The sequence below is a fragment of the Dermacentor albipictus genome, chromosome 3 (assembly GCF_038994185.2).
Source record: "Dermacentor albipictus isolate Rhodes 1998 colony chromosome 3, USDA_Dalb.pri_finalv2, whole genome shotgun sequence".
Lineage (NCBI taxonomy): Eukaryota > Metazoa > Arthropoda > Arachnida > Ixodida > Ixodidae > Dermacentor > Dermacentor albipictus.
The window spans coordinates 47142612-47168608 of NC_091823.1; the positions used below are offsets into that span (position 1 = coordinate 47142612).

Genomic DNA, 25997 nt, shown 5'->3' on the forward strand with positions numbered 1-25997 from the left:
GATGAATGTGGGCAGGAATGACTGGCGCTCATCTGACGCTTTTGTCTCTATGCTTTCGTTCTCGGAACGCTTCACGCCAGACAGCTACAGCGACGAGTTGCGCCTGCTCGCCGAGTTACGGGGATAACCGTGAAATAGCTGAGACTGCGGCCAGACGCGCGATTACTACCGTGTTCACGCACACACACACCCGGCAGGCAGCGCCCCGGCCAAACGATAGCCTTGCTATATTTATTTTTATTTTACCGATATCGGGGGCAATAAAGTAAGTTGAAGAAAAGGTTCAGCCAAAGCGTACACCGCGCTAAACCCTCACGCCGCGTACACATGTGCGCGAGCATTTGTTTACATACGCTGCACACAACTACAGAGGGGAAGCAAAAAACTGGTGGGAACGCGCGGCAGCTTAATAAAGTAGTAGTTTTGTTGAGCACACCACACTCTTAAAACAGTTGCACCCTTTGGGGTGAGTATTTGTCGCACAACGATAATCGTCATCTGTCTTGCCCCCATTTCCTTTCTTCTACGCTGCGAGCCCGGTTCTTCCAAGTCGCGAATGGCGTGCGCGTTAGCACGACAAAGCATTCTCGACGGGAAAGTAGCGAGCACAGCGTTTTCAAGAAAGGAAACGTAAGCAAGACAGATGACGATTATCGTTGTGAGGACCCCTACACTCTTAAAACGGTTGCTCCCTTTGGTGACAGAGTGGTGACGAGACAGATTGTCCACGCCAGCCAATACAGCGCGAAATGAAAACCCGTATAGATTTCGCATTAGGGAGTACCGTGATCGTCGGCGAATTTATTACTCCAGAAAGAAAAGGTACAACCCGTGCCGAAGCCGGGAGCGCGCGGTACAATGTCTCGCAGCATCTTCGTGGCGTTCAGCTACTGAGAAAGGACTGGGGAATGAGAGCCGAACCCGAAGGGTGGGGTGCATTTTAACACTGTGCCCCAAAGCGTTAGCTGCCACAAGGCGAGAATGGGTCAAACTGACACGCTCCCGATCGGGACGCAAGAAAGAAAGTAGTGGCCGAATGGAAGCTAGAGCGCACACAAGTGTTCTAGCTGTTGCTGTGTGGGACGCGACGTATGCGTGCCAGTCGTGTCAAAGAAATGTAATACAATCGAACGCCTTTATGATGAAGTGCTGGGGCTTCCGGAATCCTTCTCTATACAGGTCACTTCATTGTAAAGGACGCGCAGCGCACAGCTCACACAATAACAGGTACAGGGCTAATTCGTTGGTTATACAGGGCCCGTTCCATTAAGAGCTCAAGTGTAGTTGGCGTCGGCATGAGAGAAGCATGCATACGGCTTGAATATCGCGCTGTTGTGTGTGTGTTGCGCCAGGGGGATAGTTGCGCAGATGATGCACCACGTGTTCATTCCCATTGTAGCCATATACACACACAAGCGTACATATTATCGCTCATAACACTGCAGTCACTCTGCTAGTCTCTGTAGTCTTCTCACAAATACTTCGTCATTGCATGTATAACGAGAGAATCGCAACAGTTCGTACTCCGCTTCGGTAGCAGCGAAAGCCTTTTAGCTCAATCTGTAAATTTAAAGAGCACGAACGCGATGTTGAAGGTCATATTTGGCAAAAACGCACCTTTTGAGCGCCGAAAAAAATAAAACACGGCCGGTGATGACCCTCATTTGCAAGAAAAGTCGCATTCCATGAACGCCACCGCGTAGGTGTGACGATGTTGGGATACTTTCAGTGAGCCAAGTTGACGTCAAAAAAGGTTCATTGATGAGCGGCATATTCCCGTTGGCTCCTGGGGCACGCACCCAGCGGCCTCATGATACATCATCATCAGCCTGGTTATGCCCACTGCAGGGCAAAGGCCTCTCCCATACTTCACCAACTACCGCGGTCATGTACTAATTGTAGCCATGTGGTCCCTGCAAGCTTCTTAATCTCATCCGCCCACGTAACTTTCTGCCGCGCCCTGCTACGCTTCCCTTGCCTTGGAATCCAGTCCGTAACCCTTAATGACCATCGGTTATCTTCCCTCCTCATTACATGTCCGGCCCATGCCCATTTCTTTTTCTTGATTTCAACTAAGATGTCATTTACCCGCGTTTGTTGCCTCACCCAATCTGCTCTCTTATCCCTTAACGTTACACCCATCATTCTTCTTTCCATAGCTCGTTGCATCGTCCTCAATTTAAGTAGAACCCTTTTCGTAAGCCTCCAGGTTTCTGCCCAGTACGTGAGTATTGCTGATACATATCCAACGGTAAGAAAGGGGGTTGTTCGAGGGGCCAGATTTTTATTAATCATACATGAGAAGCCAACAAACAAGGACACGAAGGCAAACACAGGGGAAATTATTTGTACACACTTAATGAATCGAAGAAATGATAAATTAATGGCAGTGAAAGTGGAGGTGCCGCAGGTGCCTCCACTTGCCGCAGGTGGAGAACGATCCCACGTCTTCGCATTACGCGTGCGATGCTCTCACGCGTAATGCTTCAGACGCTCTTGTGAAGTTGCTTATTATGGCCATTTTTTTTCTAAATTACCAAGTATTCAAATATCTTTCTAAAGGTATACGGAGGCAAAAAGTTTCCATGCGCACGCACGTGAAAAGCATAGCGAATCGCGTTGACGGCGCAGAATTTTGTTGAAACTGATGAATTCGCTAAGCCACAAGGTCATTCGAAACCGAATGACAATTTATTACTGCTATTATTTGATATGAAAACATATACGGCGGCCAGAAAGGGAAATAAAGAGGGAGCAGACTGGCAATTACCTGCTGTGCAGGAAGGGGGGGGGGAAGAGAAGATAGGCAGAAAGGAAGAGGAAAGAAAGAACAGGGACAAATCCACAAAGACTAAAGTAAAGCAACGACAAGGCAAAGTTCAAAAAACAATTACGGGGTTTTACGTGCCAAAACCACTTTCTGATTATGAGGCACGCTGTAGTGGAGGAGGCCGGAAATTTTGACCACCTGGGGTTCTTTAACGTGCATGCACCTAAATCTAAGGCAAAGTTCAGGCAAAATAGTGATTACTCATTATTCCTATGGAGAAAGGAAAGAGACAGAAAAGATAGCCTTATGATAAACATGTAAAGGTAAAGCCCATGGCAAATAGCTTCAGCAGGGAGGAACTCGCTTCTGCGTAGCCCCGACAAGCAACTCCTGGCTGTCTGGCGTGCCTGCGACCTGCCGGTCCAGACCTAGGACTAGCCGGGTGCGCGACGAGTTCGCGTCCTCGCCGGACCTAGTTATTTAACTCACTCTCACCACGTGATAGGCTAGCGGGAATTTCTAGCCGCCAAGCGCTCGCGGTGCATAGGCAGGGTATAGTGTACAGGAACGAGTAGAGCGGATGGCGAGGGCCTATTGGTGACGAGGACTTCACTAAGGTCTACCACGACGCCATTATTTTCCGAGGATCTAGATCTACATCTATCACGAACCAAAGAATGCCTCAAAAGGTTCGGCAGCCATATAGGCCTATTTCCCCTCAAGACCCAACATGCATGTATGTCGGCCCCGGAGTAAGCAAGGAGCGGCGCCAGTGGCGGTTGTCTCGCTGAGGCTTTCTGCCTGACGTCATGTTCCCTCCCAGTCTTAGCATTCTTCGCAATGCGAGTAGCATTCTTAGGATGCTTAATGCACTTTCCGGGATGTTTGTTCCCTTAGAATATTCCCGCCCAGTTGAGTCGCTGGGTAGTCCATGGTCTAAAAGGTAGGACGTCGGGCTGCTGTGTTGGGGGAACCGTGTTCGAAGCCAACCGTTGATCAACTTGGGTCACTGATCAGTATGCGACACTGTATGCGCCGCTCCTCAATGAACCTCACTGGCGCCAATTTGAGTCGCTGTGTGGGTGCCGCTCTTCGATGAACCGAACGCCAACTTCACTGGGTATGTTTTAGGGAGAGTTGCGCCTAAGAAAGAACGAACACGGGAAAACATGAGGTAGCCGAAAAGAGCACGAACTGGGTTTATTTGTGTCAAATCTGCATATATAGGCAGAGTTCACACGTGACAAAAAAATAAAGGAAAGGGGGAATGAGGAGGTCGGCAAATCAAGCCTGCCTCATGTCAACGCAAGCTACACAGGAAATTGTGTTCAGCGTGATATAAGGCAACAGAAGTGTCACTTACGCATGCAATCATCACCCTTTTCGTTGGTCTGAAAAGCTGCTAAAAGCTCACGGGCTATTTTATTCTTGCTTCTGCCTAGAATCCTAATTTTGTTGAACAGTGGTGTACGTCCTTCACATGTAACCCAATGAGCGGGCAAGTCTGCTCGCTCTCTTTTCCTAATTGACAATGCATGCTCCCCTGCGCGTCCATTCACGCAGCGCCCTGTTTGGCCCACATATACTCGTCCACATTTTAGCGGCATTTGACATACCACGCCCGTGGCACATTTCACGAAAGTTTCGGCATGCTTTATTCCGCAACCACTTCGTTGGGCTCCTTCTCCGCTTATCCTCGGGCATAACCTCCAAATAAGCTCGCTGGGTTATGCTGAGCAGCACTCAGTGCTGCTGCCAAAATTCACTGGGCATATGTGCCACTGCGTATGTACTACACTGGGTATGTGTTGGCAGTACGGGGCGCCGCTGCATTGCTTCAATGTTGATCGCATCAACGTTGACATTCATCGTGAGATGGGTTCTGCCAGAAATCGTCTCGTTCCTCCCTGATCATTCATTAGTGTTGATTGAACCGCCATTGTGCAGCTCCCGTACACACTAGCGCCATATTTCTCCCCAGTAATATTTGTAGGTAGCTGTGTGGTCGCGGTTTAAATGCCCGACAGCGGTAGCTGCAATTCGATAAGTGCAAAATGAAAAAAAGAAAAAAGCACGCTCAGGCGCAGGGCAGAATTTGGGTGCAATGTACAGAATCCCAGGCAGTACAACTTATTCTGAGACCCCAGCGCGGCGTCTGTCGGAGCCTGTAAGAACGTTAAATAGCGCGAATTGGACACGGACTGAAAAGGCCCATATGAATACAAACGTACCTTTTTCGTCCGTGTCAAGTTCGCGCATTACCAACGCGCATAAACTGCCACTTTGGTAATAGCCTGTTCTGTCTTCGGGCGTTAAACCTGACAGTCTCTTTCTTTTTTTTCTGTGTATTTCGCACGTTACGCTCTGTAGATGCCATGTCATTGGTACAAAACGGACCCGAGTGCTGTGGACTCGACTAATTGATCAATCAGTGAACCAAATCAAACCTCCACTTTATATGAAATGGATAGGGCAGGAATGTCGCTACCTAGGCGACGGCATCGTGGCCGCGTGGACATTGTGCCTGCCGTACTTCCTGAACACCACTACGGACACGACGAGCATGACGGGTATGAATATGATGAAGGTGGACCACATGATGAACGAGAAGTAGTAGACGGCTGGATGGCAGTACCGAGGGTCGTCTGGCTTCCCAGAGGGCCACATGCCAGAGAAGACGAACACGGAGCCCGTGGTTGAGGCTCCCATGGCCACCACCACCAGCACCGATATCATGATTGGGCAGTAGCTGTTGCTGGCGTTCCAGTCAAGCGCGGCGCTGAGCAGCGGTATGAGCAGGTAGGCACAGCCGGCCACGGTCAGGCAGAGCGGTATCGCGTAGCTCAGCCGGCAGTTGGACAGGTTGAGCGCGCCCACCGTGATCATGGCGACTGGCACGCACAGAAACAGTAGGAAGAGCAGCGTGGCGATGGCCGACTGGAAGCAGAGAACGATGTACAGGTGCTGTCCGTCCAGCTGGCTCGACGACTCCTCGTACTTCTTCTCGATGCGGTCCATGATGCAGCACGACTGCGGCTCCGGCTGCTCCTCGGTCGGAGAGGCGGTCGCCCTTCGCAGAGGTGAAGTCCGAGGAGAAGGGCTCGCTCGGCTGCTCCTCGAAGACCTGCTGGTCAGAAGAGCAGCTTTCTTTGAACGCTGCGCGTCCTCGTAAAAACGCGCGACGCGACGAAAAGGCACGCACTCGCGTCATGTCCTGTGGTTCTATCGCGTGTCCTACGGGAATGCCACAAGGGACAGTTCCGGACATTCGGAAGCCGACTCTGAGCCGCCACGCCTGTTGTGGCAAGATGGTGTAGTGACATGCAAATCTTTAGTGGCACGATGAACAAATGTAGGCGAAGCGATAAGAAATGTGCGCAAGGCAGTGGCGAAAAAATTGGAAGGAGAGTTCGCCGTTGAGTCAGCCTCGGAGGCAGCGTGCAGTAGCCGTAGCACATGTAGTAAGTATACATACAAGCAGTGTAGGGGAAGCGCATAGAGCCGCTGAAGCAGCGCACGATAGAGAATACAAGCTAAAGAAGGCGATCATCGGGGAGAAGAGAGCCCGGGATTTGTGTAACCCAGCTGTATTTTATGTGTGAGTGCTTAAATTAAGTTCGCTCAAATCAAGTGATTTCCCCTCCCCCCCCCCCCTTCCCCTTTCTATTCTGTTCGTTCTTCTTGAGTCAAAGCGCCGATCGAGTAGGTGCCGTTTACTATACCTGCTGGTCGCTCGTGTCGGCGACTTGGCCGGGCTGTCGACGACTCTCGGGTACTGGTACACGATCACGGGGTCGTGGCTCGACGACTCGCTGCGAGCCGGCTTCGCAACCTGGTACACGAGCACGGGACCTGTGGTGGCGGCATGTTGGGGCTTGGCAGCGGCCTGCGCGGGTACAGGTCCCTTTTCTCGCTCCGCCGACGCCGATCGTGACTTGCGACGTGGCGAACACGGTCGCGGAATCCCCGGCATTGTTTCCCTTTCTCGCGGGCTGCTGCTGTGGCCTGTGCCGCAGCGGCCGCACCCGGCCCCGCTGCCTGCGTCATTGTCTTCTTCTCGTGCCGCACTTCGATAAAGGGCGAAAACATCGCTGGGTAAATTGCGCATCGGCTGTCGATATGCCCAAACTTCCTAGCTAATCTGTGAAGAAAAAAAAATAGCATACGTCGAAGTGCTTCACAAGTGCTCCACGACCACCAAATTGGCTATACGAACCATTGTGTCGCTTAATGTCAGAACAATCCTCACTGGATATATATATCCAGCGCTGGCGCCATTTGCGTGGCGTAGGTGAAAAAAAAAGAAGTCGTACAGAATATATCCACCACTGTGGGTATGTGCGACGGCCACTCAACAACAACAACAACAATATATATATATATATATATATATATATATATATATATATATATATATATATATATATATATATATATAGAGAGAGAGAGAGAGAGAGAGAGAGAGCGGGCAGCAGTTGCGCAACTTCTTCAATATATAACAGCATGCATCAGCATGAGTGGGGGCAAGCCTGATCTCATGGAAATCGAGTAAACGAGAGCAAAAGAAATAACTGGTCGCACAGAATGTGCGCAATTGTCTAAAAAAATGGATTCAGCCTGAAGCCTCCCGGATGGTGGTGTTCCCGGTGAACGGCGGCGCAGTTAGCGCTGCAATCAGTCGGGTATACTGCAGCTGTCGGCGTTTATTCCGTAAACGAGAGGAAGCGCACGACGGACCTTGAATTGGCTGCGTATGTATCGCGAATCACAGAAGCGAGCGTGAGGGGACGCGCTCCTGCGAAGTCCCGTCTTCGAGGACCAAATCCTGGCCGTCCAGCGTGATCGGGCCGGCAGGCTAGATCTGTCAGTCCCGTCGTGGGATTAGCCGGGTGCGCGTACTATCGCGTTTCGCTGGACCCAATAAAAGTTTATTCACTCACTCACTCAAGCCACGCGGTCGCAGATGGAGCAGCGCGGCGCCATTTGCGTGGTGTAGGTGTGAAGGAAGAGGAAGTCTTGCGGACGCCTCGCGTGACTGGTTGACCGCGTGGAGCCGTACCTTGCCTATGGTTCCCTCCGAAGGTGATACCCGCTTCTTGTTCGATCGCAATGAAGGTAAGACGCAATGACGTCTTTTTCGCCTCGCTCGCGTGTGCTGACTCGGACGGCACGTTACGGCCGTTCGAGGGTTTGTAGGGGCCACGTATCGCAGAGAACACTGTGCCCTGCTTCGCGATGTGCGCTGCTGGTACCGTCTTATCAGGCGGTCGGGCGACGGACGGTGAGAGAAACTTTTCAGTTTCGCGTCACGTAAGTTTCAGCGGAATCTGGCGTGCCCCGTGGTGACATGAACTCGCTGCAGACCGCGCCGTTTCCCTGGAAGACGTGAAAATAATATGGACGCGGAATGTGTTTTCTGCCCTTAAGAAAGTCATTACATCGCGTACCTGGTCGCTGGCTGCATGGCATCCTACGAAAGCTATCGATTGAAAATTAGCCCCAGCAGCCTAGAACTCACGTGGGTTCGCAGGTTTTTTTGGACCTTTTGTCGGTTTGTGACGTATGCACATGCCTGATAAAGTCCATGTCTGAGCTTGGTCAGCGTGCCATATATACAGGGTGTTCAAAGTTAGACTTTCCGGGGATTTTTTTAAATGGGAAGAGGAGTACACAGAAGCTATTTGTCTACCTAGGTTATGCATGATTGCCAGGCGGTCGCAAACTGTAAGGATAATTGTCGCCGTAAGACATTACGGCGACAATTATCCTTAATTAAATTCGATAATTAACTTTTTTTACTGCAGTTAGCATGTATGTTTATATTAATAAAGGGAAAATCAGACATCCACCCATTCGTAGCAAGTGCTACAAAGGAAACCCATACGGGTTCCTGCAAAGAAAAGCCTCGCAGTTGAAAAATTCGTCCTGGTTCGGGACTCGAAACCAGGACTACCGCCTTTCCGGGGCAGCCGCTCTACCATCTGAGCTAACCAGGCGGCTAGCAGATGGCAGGGCGAATACGAATTTGTCAACAACTCGAAGCAAAGGCAACAGTTTGACGTAATAGTTCTGCGGAAACCCGCAAGGTGGAGAGAAGTGATTAATAAAGGTAAACTCAGACATCCACCCATTCGTAGCAAATGCTGCAAAGGTGGATGTCTGCTTGCCCCTCTATTAATTACTTCTCTCTACGTTGCGGGTTTCCGCAGAACTGTAACGGCAAATATGTTTATATTGAAGCCTCAGAGGCGGGGCCATTTGGTGATAACTCCATTTTGTACAATTTTAGTAACGCACCTGTGTCCCGAGATATGCCCCTCTGAAATGTCAGCCCAAGCCGTCTAATTACGCATACGAAGCCCCTCCCTAGTCTGACGCAGCTGTTGTGCGTGGCACTCCGTCTGACAAGAGTGTGGGGTGATGGGCGACGGTGATTACCTTTCTTTGTCGGCCAGCGTTTCCGTCCTTGGCCAGCGAAACGGAGGAATGACTGTGCGGGTGACGCGAGACGAGCCCTGTTTCTTTGAGCAATTGCTAGAAGAGTGGGTGACAAGACGCCGTGCCGCTTACGACTTCTTCTTATGCACTCTGGTGCAGCGATACTGCTTCTCTTTCTTTTTTTTTGGCGATGGAAGCTTTGTTTGCGGAATGATCGAAATTAATGCCATCTCACAACATAAAGCGACAGCGTCAGCTGCCATACAGCACATTATTAACCACTAAAGCTTCTAGGGCGCCTTGCACATGCGTAAAGAGAACTTACGATCCTGCATTGTCAGCGCTTTGAAAACGCGTTTAATGACCCGTATTCTCTATGTCACCTTTTAAAAATTAGAACTCATCTACCAGTCGTTGTGACAGAGCATGAAATTGTGTCAACGTAGTCAAATTCATATTTGTTTAGTTACACACAGCTCCGATTCCGGCACTACTTCGGAAGAAGTGGGAATAAAAGAACAAAATAAAAGGACAGTGTAAATCCATGGCTTACATAAAAAACATGCAAACATTTTAGAAATTTGCTTCAAGTATACCATTGCTTACACAATATTAGTTTCGAGTGATATGAAATCTTACTCAACTTAGATTTATGAAATCGCTTCTTCCAACGGCCCAGCTCAGTAGAGGCAATCAGTGGCAAAGGCACATAATTGAAGCTCAGGGGTTCACACGATGCGCTTGCGAGGCGATGTCCGATCTGTTCGGCACTTTCGCAAAACCGCGAAGAATAAAAAAAAATCGTCAGGCATACACCAATGAAGTGCACTACTCGCGCCAGTTGACAGTCGTCCTATTTCACAGCAATTTTTCAGGCGTAGGCAATGCAGGGCCCTCAAATCACACACTTCGGCAGGTACACACATACAGCGCCCCTGGAACACCACTGGGAACTAATGTGCTGCCCGGCAGCTGTCACCGTTGTTTCATGCCTAGCGCTTGCATGACTTTGAGCCTGCGAAATGTAAAAAATAAAAATAAAACCAAAGCCAATATCCGAATCCTGCACTTGATTGCTTCGACAGTACGTGTACGAAGGCACCGCGCTTTGTCGCCAACTCTGCAAGTCATTGCTTCAGAAAAGACCTCTGCCAAGCCGCCACGCGAAGTCATCCTTCGGTTTCCTTGGCCACGAACGAAAACGGTGGCCAAGAACGAAAAGTAATCACCGCCGCCTGTCACCCCGCATTCTTGTCAGACGGAGCGTCACACGCAATAAATGCGCCACACTAGGGAAGGGCCTCATATAGCGGGCGCCGCCGTCTCGCATGCGTAGTTAGACGGCTTGGGCTGAAATTTCAGACATGCATATCTCGGGGACACAGGCGCGTTACTAAAGTTGTACAAAATGGAATGCTCACCAAATGGCACCGCCTCTGAGGCTTCAATATAAACATACATGCTAACTGCAGTAAAGAAAAAGCTAATTATCGATTTTAATGAAGTACTGACATTACGACGACAATTATCCTCACAGTTTGCGACCGCCTGGCCGCATAACCTAGGTGTAAAAATGTCATCTGTGTACTCCTCCTCGCATTTTTTTTAAACCCGGAAAGTCCAACTTTTATATATATATATATATATATATATATATATATATATATATATATATATATATATATATATATATATATATATATATATATATATATATATATATATATATATATATATATATATATAAAGAACTTGAGTGGTGCTACAAGGTAAACAGAGCAAGTGTTTAATTTCAAAAGTTTCTATCGGTCCACCGACCGAGACACAATATCCGACCCCACACAATATCCCTCATACTGTCCCTATTGTGGAGCAAAGCCCACAGTATATCATTGCACCTGGGAGTGCCCACACCCTCCGGGCTACTCCCCTATTCCTTCACCTTCCCCTTCCTCCTGGGAGACTGCGCTGACCAGCTCAAACCCTCAAGAGCAGCGACGGCTGATCCCGCGGGCACGCGGAGTGGCGCGAGCCAATGGGGCCCTGAACTAAGGGCTCCACCCTGCGAGGAAGACGCCCAAATTCATGATAAATAAATGTTTTCTCTCTCTCTCTCTCTCTCTTGAAATTAAACACTTGTTCTGTTTACCTTGTAGCACCACTCAAGTTTTTTACGTTTGAAAGTTTGAAAGGTAGCCTGAAGAATTACTCTTTGCCTGCTATATATATATATATATATATATATATATATATATATATATATATATATATAAATATATATATATAAATATATATTTATATATATATATATATATATAAATATATAATATATATATTGAAAGTTTGAAAGGTAGCCTGAAGAATTACTCTTTGCCTATATATTTATATATATATATATATATATATATATATATATATATATATATATATATATATATATATATATATATATATATATAAATATGGTATTCTGACGAAGGCTGGTCCACCAGCCGAAAACGTTAAGTAAAAGAAGTCTTCCAAAAAGTTCGTCGTCTCTTTCCTGCGTATATATATATATATATATATATATATATATATATATATATATATATATATATATATATATATATATATATATATATATATATATATATATATATATATACATATATATATATATATATATATATATATATATATATATATATATATATATATATATATATATATATATATATATATATATATATATATATATATATATATATGCCTCAAGTGTTCCTTGCACTTCAAGTATTGACCACTTCTTAACTGCTTGAACTGATTCATATCTGGTACGATTGTGCACGGCAAGATATCTGAAAGTCGGAAATTCTAGCAAAGCCAATTACTCTTAAAAGCTTTTTATGTATCTTGGATGCTGCTTTATTAGACCTGTTTCTCAAAATTGGTTGCGTGCCAAGTGTGTTCGAAAGAGAAAAGGCACTTAAAGATAGACGTTCAGGCTGCTCCAGTAAAAGACTTTATTCTTATCCTTGTTTGTGACAGTGACTATCACGGGAACTTCTAAGGTGTCTGCGTGTTTCCAAGCACAGTAACGGGAAGTAGGCGATATCGCTTGTGCACCAGAAATAAGGCCCGGAGTTAATGCTTAGAGTGTTCATTTGTGGCAAAATAAATCCCGCAATAAAAAAATATACAAGAAATCGCAATGTTTAACCTGTTTTGGTGCTCCCTGTATTCAAATATGCTAAATGGGCGAAAATATTGATGGAACTACATCTTCAGCACACATTTTGTGTCCGGAAGGGTTAATTTCGTGAATTTGCTGGCCGCAATTCTTATAGGCCGATCTCGCGGCCAGTGTACCACGCTTCAAATCAAACTTGCATACATTTATCCTGCATTCGTGAAGCGTCGCTGGTCATGTCCTACGATGGCTCGATAGCGGCGAAGCGGTGCTATTGAGACATCCTACTCGATGGATGGATGGATGCTGTGAGCGTCCCCCATGAGCCAGTGGGTCTCATCGCCAATCTCTTTTTCTAATTTTAACTAAATGTCGTACCTGTCGTTTTTTTTTATAATAAAAAAAACTCAGCATCACACTTTCGGAACCATTAATGGTAATTTTTTCAAGCCTTAGTTGTTTGTAATCTCCCTAATTGTCTGACGCAAAACCTCCGATCGTCTTTTACTAAGCTTTGTTGGGGAAATGTTTAATACCCCCCCCCCCCCCCTTATCGCTGAACCGAAGGGTTTCAAGAAGACCAGCGGAGCCCAAACCGACAACCGGGTAAATATCTTCACATTCTAATAAAACGTGTTCCATCGTTTTCCTAGCTCTACCGCAGCAAGCACATGCTTCTTGCTTAGTGTACCTCGCTTTATATACGCGTTCTTAGGCATTCTGATCTCGCTTCGAAAAGTAAAGAGCTTCCCTTTGAGATATCACAAATTGTTTCCTTATTTTGTTTTTACCGTTTAAGTAGTTACCCACGGCCGGTTTGTTTTCCATTGCCACCACCCAGAAGATTGTCTCAGCCTTTCTGACTTTGCGTTTAACACTCTTTGTTGTCATGTCGCACACGTACCGGTCGCATACTTGCTGGTAAGCTTTCTAGTTCTTTTCCTCCACTGTGAGTAATGTTTTTCCTATACGAATACATGAACACTCTCGCAACCCATTTACGTTCTTTCATATACCTCAGTCGTTCTTCGAAATCACTTTTGCTCTGATTTTCCTTCACTTAAAAACTTGTCCAGCCCATATTGTCCTGCATGGCTTGATTTTGTAGTCTCCTCGTGAGCAGCCCAATATGAGGCGTCCCAGTGACCTTCGGTTGCTATCGAGTCCCGATTGTACTTCCGACTTCAAACAAATGCATTTCCTAATGTAAGTCTTGGAACCGTTACATTTTTCCAGATAACTTGGTAGCCGCGACTCGCTCGAAGGCGCTCCCCGGCTATAGGCGAAAAGAAACTGTATGCATATAAAACGTCATGGCCTCTGAGATTGGGGCCCTCCTCCCCCTTCCTCCCCGACCCACAGTTCGAGCACGTTCGCGGTCACACGTGTGGTGTGCGAGAGTGGTGTGGACGAACGTGAAAAACTCGTAGACTTCTTTGGTGTGTGCTGTTATTTTTCTCCTTCTCCAAGCCTCCTTTGTATACGCGCCTCTCCACAGGAATTGAGAGAGCCTTCGCGTTTGTACTCAAAGCGAACGGACGTACGTGCCCTGTCGTTGTTGAATCCTCGAAAAGCTTGATGTTTCTATGCGACAAATCTGTCATCGATGTCTACCGGGCAGCTGCCACACGCCACGCGGGATTTAGGAAATAACCCCCACAAGAGTCTGTGTTTGTGTGCCCGAAGGCTGCCAAACTTCGATGGCTCGTTGCCGTGGGAAACGAAAGAGTTTTCATGTTCCCGCGGTTTTTCAAGGCGGTAGAACGCAAGCTGATGGTAGTCTGTACATTTTGCCGGCGGGTTCATCGACATGCAACGTGCGCGGCGGAGTCGCGTGGCAACTAATTCTCTTTTTCTTTTTTTAACGGCGCAGGCAGCCGTCTTCCCGAAACTGCTGCTCCTAATGTGTCTCAGAGCTGTAAAGAGCCAAAATGACCCCAATGCTGCGTTTAACTGCACCATAGGGGCATTGCCACCCACGAGCGCAACTCATTTCCAGGGTGATGGTGCAGCGGACGCAGGTGCGCTTGAGATCACTGGCACGGCAGCGCCCTACGACGGTAAGTGCTAAACGTTACCGCAGGGCTTGGCAGAAACTTGAGCGTTTTAGATTAGGGGACGCAAGCGGCTTGCGTACGCGAGAACTGGGGGCCATGGTACTGCTCACGCGCAGACGCTTACGTCTGTGTCTGCGCATGCGCAGTACCGTCGCCCCCAGTTTTTGCGTGCGCATGCCGCTCGCGTCCCCTAACCTAAAGCTCTCTTTTGACTGATGGCTGCAAAGAGCCATGGGGCGAGGACGGGGAGACAGGCGCGCTGCACCTGCGGCTTGGACTGACACAGACGCTATACTGCGTCTCGCATGCACTGAGCAAGCAACGTTGATAAAGTTATGCGCAAAGAGGGCAGTCATGCAATTCTCACACCGCCTCACTTCGCGTGTTTCTCGGTGCAGTTGTGCTGTTTTGCAGCGAAATGTGTTAATGCGACTAGAAGAGCTCAAAAGAACGTTATTCGCTGTAAAATAATTCACGCCCTCATCCAGTTTTCAAGGCGTACAGACCAATGCGTCGAACCGAATCCGAACCGATAGTTTTGGGAGTGGCCTGACCTGAACCGTACCTCAATCGAAAAAACAAAAATTATAATGCTTACCGGTTTGTCACGAATCGGTTCAAGGACATAATGCGACAAGGGGTGCTAATAGTTTGCACGACTCTTTGATTAGCTACTACTTGCTTGGACCTGTACGGGGTTTGAAGTATTAAATAAATAAATAAATAAATACCTAAGTCCGGGAACATTATGTTATGACTCGTGAGTTGCGTTATGTGCGAGAACGCGGACAGACAGTGGCTATGCGCTGATATAACTATGGCCACCTCGGCAGAGACACTCGCACTTCGCAATCGGCCATGCCGATTGTGTTCCGCGGCCGGGAAGCTGTTTCAGGGCCTCCGCGGAATCAGTATTTCTGCTGACACGCCCCTCCCAATTAGGCCGTTAATGTCATCTTGTTACTAAAACTAGGTAACCTAGATAAACCCGTCGAGCGGATAAGCCGATGTCCTCGAGGAGGGATATCAACGAGTTGAGCTGCATGCATGACTTATGATATCCGTAATACTGCGATCGTTAATAAATGCCGTCGCCTTCTCAGTGAGCGGTAACCGTGGCTTTAAACGGTACACGATATATGCTTTTGTTACGTGCCGTGGTTCAACGAGTGTTTGGACCCGCCTTGGTGGCGCAGTTGCTGTTGCGCTGCTAAACCCGAGGGCGCGGAATCGAATCCCGGCCGTGGCGGCCGCATTTCGATGAGGGCGAAATGTGAAAGCACCCGTGCATTGGGTACACGTTAGAGAACCCCAATGGGTCAAAATTAATCCGGGGTCCCCCACTACGGCGTGCCTCATAGTCATATTGTGGCTTTGGCACGTAAAAACCTAGAGTTTATTATTTCTTTTTGCACGTTGTTGCGGTAGGCCAGCGGGAGTGGTGACCGTCTAGCCTCTCCTGTCCCACTGCGACAAATCGCTTCGTGAGCCTAATAATGCGTCCCCCTCGGACAGACCTGCGGCGCCAGCAAGGTGAGACACGTTTGGCGGATCGAGTGTTGTTTGTTGGTTCACTGTCGCCGTCACAGACCAATGGGAGCAAGAAACTCCTGAAAAAAGGGTGTTCTACGGCGTTACCTCGCAGACTCCGGTAACCGCCACGGTCGTGTGACAGAGGCTCCAGCTAACTGCTGGGTCATCCCAGGAACCAAGACGCGCAAGCTTGAGTCAAATGTGACAATCGCCGTCGGCAAAGCGCCTCTCCTTTCTGTGTGTTTAGTGAACAAAAATGTGGGAGTGACTGTGAACCGTCGCCCTCAACGCGGCTCCTTCGGCGACTTTGGACGCGCGGATCGGACGAAGGTGGAGCAGCAGTTTTCCTTGGCCTAGGGATCTAGGGAGGACCGAGGGGGTTTAAGCGAACTTTTTCGGCTCCTCAGGATGCTTCAGTTCAGTCATGCTAGACTGATGAGACGTAACGTTCTCCGCTCCTCATGTAGATATTGTAAATAAACCCAGTACGCGCCTCGTTCTCGATATGAACACGTGCCTCCTTTCAACACCGTCCTTAGCGTGGATGAGTCGGACGATGGAATGGGCCAGCTACCCCTTTTGACATCCCCGACCCTAACTGTTGCTGCGTTCGGTGCTTAGCCAAGCAGAGCACAACGCTCTTCGAGTTGTACTAATTATGCGTGGGGCACAATGTATGTGCTTTTGACTTCTTTGTCCGCCCTTAACCAGAGTCTCTTGCTTAAACACGACAAACAGAGTGGTGACCCTGTACTATGCCGAGGCCACAACTCTTCCACAGGTACCCATTTCGTTTCTTTGTTGTCGGCGTGGGTGTAGAGACCTTATGGCGCACGTAGGAACAAATAGGAATTTGTAGCGAGCAGGCCTTAGCAGTATCGAAAATACTTTTACCTTAGATACTATCTTAGGATATTCTTTGGTTATTTTATATCTGCTTCATCGTACATTCATGAAGACGTTATCAGTATCTGTCTTTTCGATACATCATACGAAGTATCGTGTGCCTTATCACCCATTGCAAGATACAATTATAGCAAAATCCACGAATACGCGCAAAGTCACAAAGACAAGCAATCGACGACAGTTAGTTTATTCTAAGAGACGGCACTTCGATGCTAACTCATTTTCTTAAATAAACGAACGCGATTAAGAAAATTGGACGCAATGTGGCACCGCTGTTAACAAATAGTAAAATATTATATAGTATACACTCTTACTTGTAGTTAATAGGTGGGCTGTTGCAACTGCAAACTGGAAGTCAAGCCAGTTCTCATAACATGCCCTTTTGCTAGAAACTTCCTGCTTAGAACCATTTTCGAGCAATACATTCTGAACACGTGTGTGCGGTAAAATGCATTGCTTTTCCCGCTAACAGTTCTACATACATTTTGCACAATGCAGAAATTTATCATCTATAACAGCAGTACGCATCGCTTGACACTTTGAGCATATTGATTACCCTTTACGAGTGCTGACCATTCAGTGGTCCCCGCACATACGTTACTTAATAGAATAAGAAGCGGCAAAAGCGGGCGCTAAACAAGAGAGCGACGTTTTATTGTGCTTATTTTGATAGCCTCTGTCGCACATCTGCCTTCGCGCCGGTATTGTGCAAGTCAGGCGACCTAAAATCTATTTGCCAGATTATGCAGCTACGCGACATTTGGTCTGCAGTTGACCACTAAGAATGATTTGACTAACGTGAGTCTGAACAACATCGCTGCTATCACAATTAGCGAGCAGCGTGACAAAATGTGTAGAAGGGAACTCGGAGCCTACTTTCGCTCTACTTTGTCACTCCAGCCGTATCTTACTATTTCAAGCCCGAGTTCATTTATACGTTTCTCCTACTTCCTTTAAAGCTCGCGGCCTTCGACAGTGTAACTACCTCCTTATTTAGCTTTACATCGGCACTATGACACAGCAAAGCAGGCTGAATAGTTTCTTGGCTATTTCTGGACGCTACAGACAAATACCGATCCGCAAATTTTCTCCTCTGAGACTGCTTTCAGACAGTCGGATACCCTTATATGGTTTCCAACAGTAGGGCTCAGCGCTCTAAAGTACCATAACTTCTCTCTTCTCGATTTCATTATTGTGGTTCCATATTTACATACTTACACACACACACACACACTATATATATATATATGTGTGTGTGTGTGTGTGTGTGTGTGTGTGTGTGTGTGTGTGTGTGTGTGTGTGTGCCCCACAGCAAATGGGAGGATACTCACAAGTCGAACAATGCGGTCTTCTGCCTCAGGGCCGTCGCGCGTGTTTAGTTCCGCAACCACGAATCCGACCTTCACGTAAGTTTTCGGTTGGGCCCGCGGAGCGAAAGCTTCGTGCTGAAGATCGCTTGCGCAACCGTTCCCAGCAGCCCTGTGAGAACTTCACCAACTACATAGGAGACGTCGTCGACCTTTGCAGGCGCGTCAATGCATCAGTGACCGAATCCGATAAGATCCGTCATCTTTTTAGGGCATCGAAGACGACGCCTTTCGAATGCTACTGTGCTCATATGTATACACATATATATACGTATACCCTACCTCCCGGACCCTCTCCGCGTACTCCGGATAACCGCCCCGTCTGCTACGGCTGCGGTATCGCTGGACATGTTGCGAGCCACTGTCGCCGCCCTGTAGGGTATTTTCGTGACGTTTTGAATACACACCTCAACGACCAGAACGCCACCTATAGTAGTAGATATAGTAGTATTTTCTGCAAATTTTTCCTCTCACACCACTCGCCTTCAACAAGTTCTCAAGTGTTTCACCCCCGCAGGATTACAGCTAAACTCGAAAAAAAAATGTAATTTTGGCGCCCGTAAACTTATGATCTTAGGCCACGTAGTCTCGAAAGAAGGCATCTTACCCGATCCTGCAAAGCTTCGTGCGGTTGCCGACTACCCCAAGCCCCGCACTCTAAAGTAGCTCCTTAGCTTAATTGGCCTTTGCTCGTATTTCCGGCGTTTAATCCGCAATTTGGCCTCCATTAATCCCCCCTTGACGCAGCTTCTTGCCGGCAGCACTGACCTCTCGACTTGGAATCCCAAGCGTGATGAGTCATTTACAACGCTTTGCCGACTCCTCACATCCCCTCCAATACTGCGTCACTTTGATCCTACCGCACCTACTGAAGTCCACAAGGACGCTAGTGGTATCGGAATTGGTGCCGTACTCGCCCAATGCAAGCATGGCTTTGACGAGTATATTGTGGCATATGCCAGCCGTCCACTAACGAAGGCAGAATCAAATTACTCCGTAACGGAAAAGTAATGCTTGACCATTGTTTGGGCAATCGGTAAATTTCGTACTTATTACGGTCGTCAGTTTGACGTTGTCACCGACCACCAAGCTCTGTGTTGGTTATCGTTGTTGAAAGATCCCACTGGGCGCGCCTCGCTCGCTGGGCTTTACGTCTTCAAGGATATTGACACGTGTACTTGTCTTTATCGGGCGACAAGTTTTGTCGCCTAACAAATGTTATCGCACAGCGCGGGACGCGCCTGCATGTATCCGAAGTTTCTGGAAAGTTATCGATGCTTCTATCCGCTGTCTGTTGTCGCCGAACGTTGTGTTATCTGATTTCATCACTTGACACGAATGGTGTAGAACATTTTAGAAGGCATGCGGGTCCCAACGTTTAATCTGGAACATTCGATGATTGCTGTATAAAAGCCGACGCGCTTGACCCGCTGATCAGATTTTCGACGATCGCCGACTGTGTTCGCCGCTTTCGTTGTGCTATAAGTGTAGCCTGTTTTGTGGGCACAGGTTCGCCCAATAAAAGCTAGTTTTGTATTCCACCGTACTGCTTCTTTCTTCGCCGTCACTACCACGTGACAATATGATATTCGTGTCATTTATCGCCCTGGACGAAAACACTCTGACGCTGACGCCCTCTCCCGTTCGCCTTTGCCTTCTGAACCTGTCTGCTCAACAACTGCCACCTGCGATTCCTCATCTCTTACCATTACCGACGTGCCGGTGGAACAGTGCAAAGATACCTGAATTCTGTAACAGTGCAAAGATCGCTGCTTGACCATATATCTCGATCTTCGCCTGGATCGCCCTCGCGCATCCTTCGTCGTAAAGCTCCATACTTTGCCGTTTGCGAATGCTTTTTGTACTGTCGCCATTACTTTAACAACGGCCGCAAATGGCTTCTTGTTATTCGTCATCATCTGCACTCGGACATTTGCAGCGTTTTCCACGAAGACCCCCATGTGGCTATGCTGGCACATTCAAAACGAACTCCCGTCTTCGCCTGCAGTACTACTGGCACGGCATATATTGCTACGTTCGCCAGTATGTTCGGTCATGCCCTACGTGTCAGCGCCGCAGGAGACCTCATCACAGCACCGCCGGTCCTCTAGCCTCTACAGCCTTGCCCTGCGCGACCGTTCGACGGCGTTGGAGTCGATCTTTTCGGTCCCCTCCCGAAAACTCCTGAAGGCAACGAGTGGGTCATTGTCGCCGTTGATCACCTCACACGGTATGCTGAAACATCTTCGCGGCCAACCGCCACCGCGAAAGACGTTGCTTACTTTCTCCTTCATCACGTCATCAAGCTTGCGACATGGTCCACCACGTGAATTACTAAGCGACCGTGGCCACGTATTTCTCTCAAACGTCATCGAAGCACTTTTAAAGAGATTGTACATCGCGCCGCCTCAGCCTACCATCCTCAAAATAACGGCATGACGGAATTTTTCATTCGTACCCTTTCCGACATGCTATATATATTGCGCTTAATCAAAGTTCGACGTGGAGCAGCACACATCACTGATGACAGCCTCACAAAACACGCGTCTTAATTTGACTTCTACAGCGAAGCTGTATATGCGTCTACCGTCCAAGGAAATATTCGTGTCGTTGACGTAAGCAAAAAGCTCCCCATATGTGGGCCGATCTCGAAGGTGGTGCAATACCGGCCCGACCCGCGGAACGTACGCACATACAAAAGAAAAGGTAGATCATGTAACTGCAGATACATGTTCCATTTATAAGAACATGCCGACCGTCATTAGCCATGCTCAGCTATTCGGTAGAAACTTCCAGAAAATATGTTCGCAAACCGTGCTGGAGATGTCGGCGGTCGCACGCATTTGACAATAAACTCACCTGGCGCATTCTCTTGAGGGGGGATTTGGAAAAAAAAAACACGGTAAAATGTTGGCAACATTCGAAAAACGTTGACTCACAGTGTAGAAAATGTGCAAATGTGTCACGTAACTAATTGCTAAATGTTACGTTCACAGGCGCGTATACAGCGGCAAAGGGGCGTTAAACTTAGGTGAGGTCATGAAACGGCTTTTGCGAGCCATTTGTCATGAGCAAAAAGCCGATTGAGAAGTTTGCTTGCCTGCAGCAATGTTCGCGCTTCGAAGTGCACCGCACGAGTGAACAGGTTTTTCACCTTCAGAGCTCGTTTATGGTCGCTGCCTTCGGTCCCCTCTTCGCATTGTTCGAGAAGCCGGGGAAGGCCGGGCGGACGATCCTTCGATTATGGAATACGTGCTAGAGCTCTTGGACCGTTTGCACACTTCTCAAGAATTAGCAGGGCGGGAAATGCATAAGGCACAGAGCAATGCTAAGCATTACTATGACAGGACGGCACGAACGCGACGCTTTGAATTTGGGGAAAAGGTAATGATCCTGAAACCCTCATTGAAAAACAAACTACAGGTTCAATGGGAAGGACCGGTTGACGTAACTCAGAAATTACCTAAAAGAAACTATGTAATCATGGTACCGGGAAAACGAAGGACAACACCAAGTGTAGAACACCAATCTACTTAAACCCTACTGGCAGAGAGAGAGAGAGAGAGAGAGAGAGAGAAAACATTTATTCGGACCATCGAGGTGGTTGCTCTTGAGGTCGAGTGGGTGGTGTCCTCATTCCAGGACTCCACTGGCCATGGCTGCTCGACGTACTTGCTGGACGAGAGCTTCTTGTCCCGCCAGGGTATCGCCGGTCAGCTGTACCTCCCACCGCTCAAATGACGTGCTAGGAGTCTTTAAGTGTTGAGGTTTGCCCTCGCACCCCCACGAGATGTGAAAGAGTGTAGGGCGTGTGTCGCCGCACCAGGGGCAGATGCCGCGATATGTATGTGGGAACATTTTACTGTATCTGTGTAGGTTTGGAAATGTTATAAGTTGGAGAGCTACAGCATCTTCAGTGCTGAGCTTTTTGTGAGGCGGAGGATAAATCCTGCGGTTGAGTCGCTGGATGTCAAGTCGGTCGCAGTAATTGGATGGCAGGGGCATGAAGGTAAAGGGTGGGGATTGATGAGACGATTGGTCTTGCCCCGCTCGGTTGATTAGCGCTCGAGCTAGGGCGTTCGCCCTTTCGTTCCCCTCCAGACCTGCGTGACCCGGCGTCCACGTGATTTGGTGGTATTCTTGCAGCCTCGGGCCTAGAATCTGAGCCGCCAGCAGCGGTATTCGTCCGTTCGTAAAGTTACGGCAGGCCTGTTGCGAGTCGGTAACGACATGGACTTCCCTGCCTATCCTGTCGTCTTGTTTTATAACCAGCGCCGCGGCTATGGTCTCAGCCGCAGCTGGGGTCTCTGCCCTTACGGAGGCCGCGAGGGTCAATGAGTTGTCTCTCCCGTTCACGGCGGCTACCGCGAAGAGGCCCCCTACAGGGTACGCCGCCACGTCCACGTACGTTACGTACGGGTCACCCTTGAATTGTCGGCGCTGTCTCTCGACGCGAGCTTTGCGTCGTCCTTCATGGAGTTCATGACTCATGTGCTTCGGTATCGGGTTCGCCTTGATCTTGCCTCTGACCTCAGGCGGGAGTGATCGTTGCCCATCGAGGGCACGGAGCTCCGTTGCCGTTCCGGTCCGGTGGAGGATGGCTCTGCCCGCCGACGTGTTCCGTAGTCTGGCCTTTTGCGAAGCCATAATCGCGTCCGACAGCTCAGCGAAGGTGTTGTGGATCCCGAGGGCCGCTAACTTCTCGTTTGAGGTGGTGACAGGGAGACCCAGGGCCGTTTTGTACGCGCCTCTGATGATGGCATCGACTTGTTCTTGGTCGCGTTTGTTTAGCGAGTGATAGTGATACGGCATGCTATACGTTATTCTGCTGATCACCAGAGCCTGGACGAGGCGAAGCGTGTCCTCTTCTCGCATGCCCTTGCGGCTTCTTGTAACTCGTCTTATAATCCGCGAGATCTGGCAGAGGGAGGTCATTGTGAACATGACCCTTAACCAACCCGAATAGATGCCTGTCGACTTTCCGGAGTTAACATCGGTAACTGGGGCAAAAGACATTCACGAGACTATTGACAAGCTAGTGGAGTAGGCGGAGTTGAATCCCAATCAAAGGGCCGAAATTAGGGAGCTCGTGTTTGAATTTAACGACACATTTTCAGACACACCTGGCAGGACCACTGCGATCGTTCACGATATCGAGTTAGCCTCATTGGGCCCAGTTCGTTCTAAGGCTTATCGCGTTTCATCTCGTCAACGTCAAGTCATGGCCGCTGAAATAAACAAGATGTTAGTCCTAGGTGTAATCGAGCCAGGAGAGAGTGATTATACTTCGCCTCTTACTTTGGTTGAGGTCCCAGGAAAGGAGCCGCGACCGTGTATCGACTACCGCAGGCTCAACTTATTCACGAAGGACCAGACCTACCCATAACCGCATATCGAGGAAAGGCTTGAGAAAGTGAGCAGTGCTAGTTTCATTTCTACGCTCGATTTAGTCAGCGGGTACTGGCAGGTTCCGTTGACCGAGATGGCAAGCCGGCTTGCAACGTTTTATTTCCCCGATGGGAACCTTTCGACCGAAAATTTTGAGCTTTGAATTTAACAATGCTCCCAATTGTTTCTCTAGCCTTATGAACCAGGTGCTACGGGGAATTGGGGACATTGCACTTCTGCATCTCGATGACATAGCAATCTTTTCGTCATCATGGGCGGACCATATGCAACACCTGCGTACCGTGTTGTGTCGTCTGCGAGAGGCCAACTTAACTGTGAAGGCTCCCTAAAGCCAATTAGCGCGCTGAGATAGCTTATCTAGGTGACGTAATAGGGCAAGGCCATCGTCGGCCTTCCCAGGTTAAACTGACCACAGTAGACAACCTCCCGCCACCACGCGCGAACCGGGACATCAGATCACTCCTTGGCTTGGCAGGTTATTACCAAAGATATATCCTGCGTTATTGCGAGATTGGAAGTGCTTTAACAGATGCTCTCAGAAAAACATAACCGCAAACGGTAAAGTGGGATGACGCAAAAGAAAAGGCTTTTAGTGTGCTGAAGAAAGCACTAGCGAGCCAGCCAGTGTTGAACGCGCCCGACTACTCCAAGCCATTCATTCTTCAGTGTGATGCCAGCGACCGGGGTATAGGGGTGGTGCTTTGTCAAAAGAGAGATAATGAAAACGATCACCCTGTACTGTGCGCCAGTAGAAAGCTTTCAGTTCTGGAGGAAGCATACAGTGCATCAGAAAAGGAATGCGCCTGTGTAGTATGGGCAGTGCATGAAGCTAGCTTGCTATAACGCTGGTTCAAGGTTAACAATAGAGACTGAACACGGTCCCCTCACATGGCTGCAGTCCACGTCTACGAAAAACGGTCGTCTTTCGCGCTGCATGGTGCTTGGCTTTTTAACAGTACACATTCGATATTCCCTACAAGAAGGGTAAGTTTAACGGCAATGCCGACGGTCTGAGTCGTTGCCCCTAGAGTAACGAATGCCTCATGCTCACTCGGGTTTCCGTGGCATTTTTGCGTCTGTATTTCTTTTTCATACTTTTTTTTTTATTATCGCGAAGTTGTAGTCGATTGTTAGCCGATTTTGGTAACCACGTCTTAACGCTTTCAAGAAATGGCCGTTTTTAGTGTTCAGGGGGGGGAGGACGCGCGGAAGGAATGGGAAAGCAGTAGCGGGTTTTCTTTTTTTAAGAAGCCTGGTGTATCTTGGATGAGGGTGGCCTTGTGCTCGCTTCTTTGTGGTTGTAGGTCCGGCAATGTTCTGGAGTGATTGCTCGCTCAAACAGGAGGCGAAAAATTGCGAGACCTGTTTGCAAGTCCAGTTTCACTGGACCGAACCACGGAGAAAAGACACAAGAGTGCCACGAGGATTCCCAGGAATCTACCAGCTACGAACCAAGGGTTCGTCACTCCTGAGGGAAATTCTGCTACTGAAATGCCGATCCCTCGCCCAGTGGCTGCTGGCCCCTACGCGTCGGGATCTTCACACCCGCCGGAGATGGTGTTACGGTTGGCGTGTAGCATCCCGTGCAAAAAGGATGCTCGACCACCATGCCTCATCGAAACGAAGGGTGAATTCCCAATTAGTTGTGGTTGTCTCGAGGGGTTGCCGGTCTGGCTGGCACCCCGCAGCGCTTACAGTCCCCTTTGTGTGTGTGCAACTTTAGATGGAGCCTTTCCTCGAACTGTCAAGCTCTACAGGAGAACTTTCGCGAACCAACGTCGCCTAGAAGAAAGGATCAAGCCACGACGAGGACTTACAACGTCAGCTGGGACAATGGATCAGCCGCCTATCCACAACCAGACGCCCTTTCCGCAAACCAGCAACGCGCGAAACAGAAGTGATCAGCTGTCTACTATTCCCAGGACCGCGGTCTTGCGCCAGCAGAGGCACGCTCGTGAAGGCGTCTACTGGGACAATGGATCAGCCGCCTATTCACAACCAGACGCCCTTTCCGCGAACCAACACTCGCCAAAGAAAAGGGATCCGCTGCCTATCCCCGGTCAAGACTCCGTGGGTTGCCCCTGCGGAGGCAGGCTCGTGAAAGGTCGCCGGGTGAGTGGGTGCCGCTGCCAAGCACCGTGGGACTTAGTGCATATCACGGGACGTTGACGTGAGCAAGATCCCGCCTACAAATTTAGTGGGCCTATTTAAGGGGTCCTGCAATGTACTTTTGACTTCATTCTCTTCTTATTCTTTCACCAACCATTGAATAAACCGTGAAAGTTTCGCACTAAAAATCGTCTCGTTCTTGCCTGGTCGCCATGGTCTACCGGATGCCTGCAGCC

The 25997-nt window shown here is 48.6% G+C and overlaps 2 protein-coding genes across 2 annotated transcripts in view; one reads left to right on the plus strand and one right to left on the minus strand.

Moving 5' to 3' along the window:
* Positions 1-5202: 5202 nt before the first annotated feature.
* LOC135898159 (uncharacterized) lies at positions 5203-9225 on the minus strand. The gene is made up of 3 exons (XM_065426939.2): positions 9209-9225; positions 6493-6837; positions 5203-5897 (listed from the first exon to the last, which is right to left on the minus strand). The coding sequence occupies exons 2-3, from the start codon at positions 6741-6743 to the stop codon at positions 5255-5257; spliced, it is 894 nt and encodes a 297-aa protein (XP_065283011.1). The 5' UTR covers positions 6744-6837; positions 9209-9225; the 3' UTR covers positions 5203-5254.
* Positions 7730-25997, plus strand: part of LOC135898160 (uncharacterized) — a 42566-nt gene continuing 24298 nt past the window's right edge. Inside the window, exons 1-2 of the mRNA XM_065426942.1 lie at positions 7730-7885; positions 14254-14440. Of these exons, the coding sequence (XP_065283014.1) occupies positions 7880-7885; positions 14254-14440 (193 nt within the window). The 5' untranslated portion in view covers positions 7730-7879. The remainder of the gene's footprint in view (positions 7886-14253; positions 14441-25997) is intronic.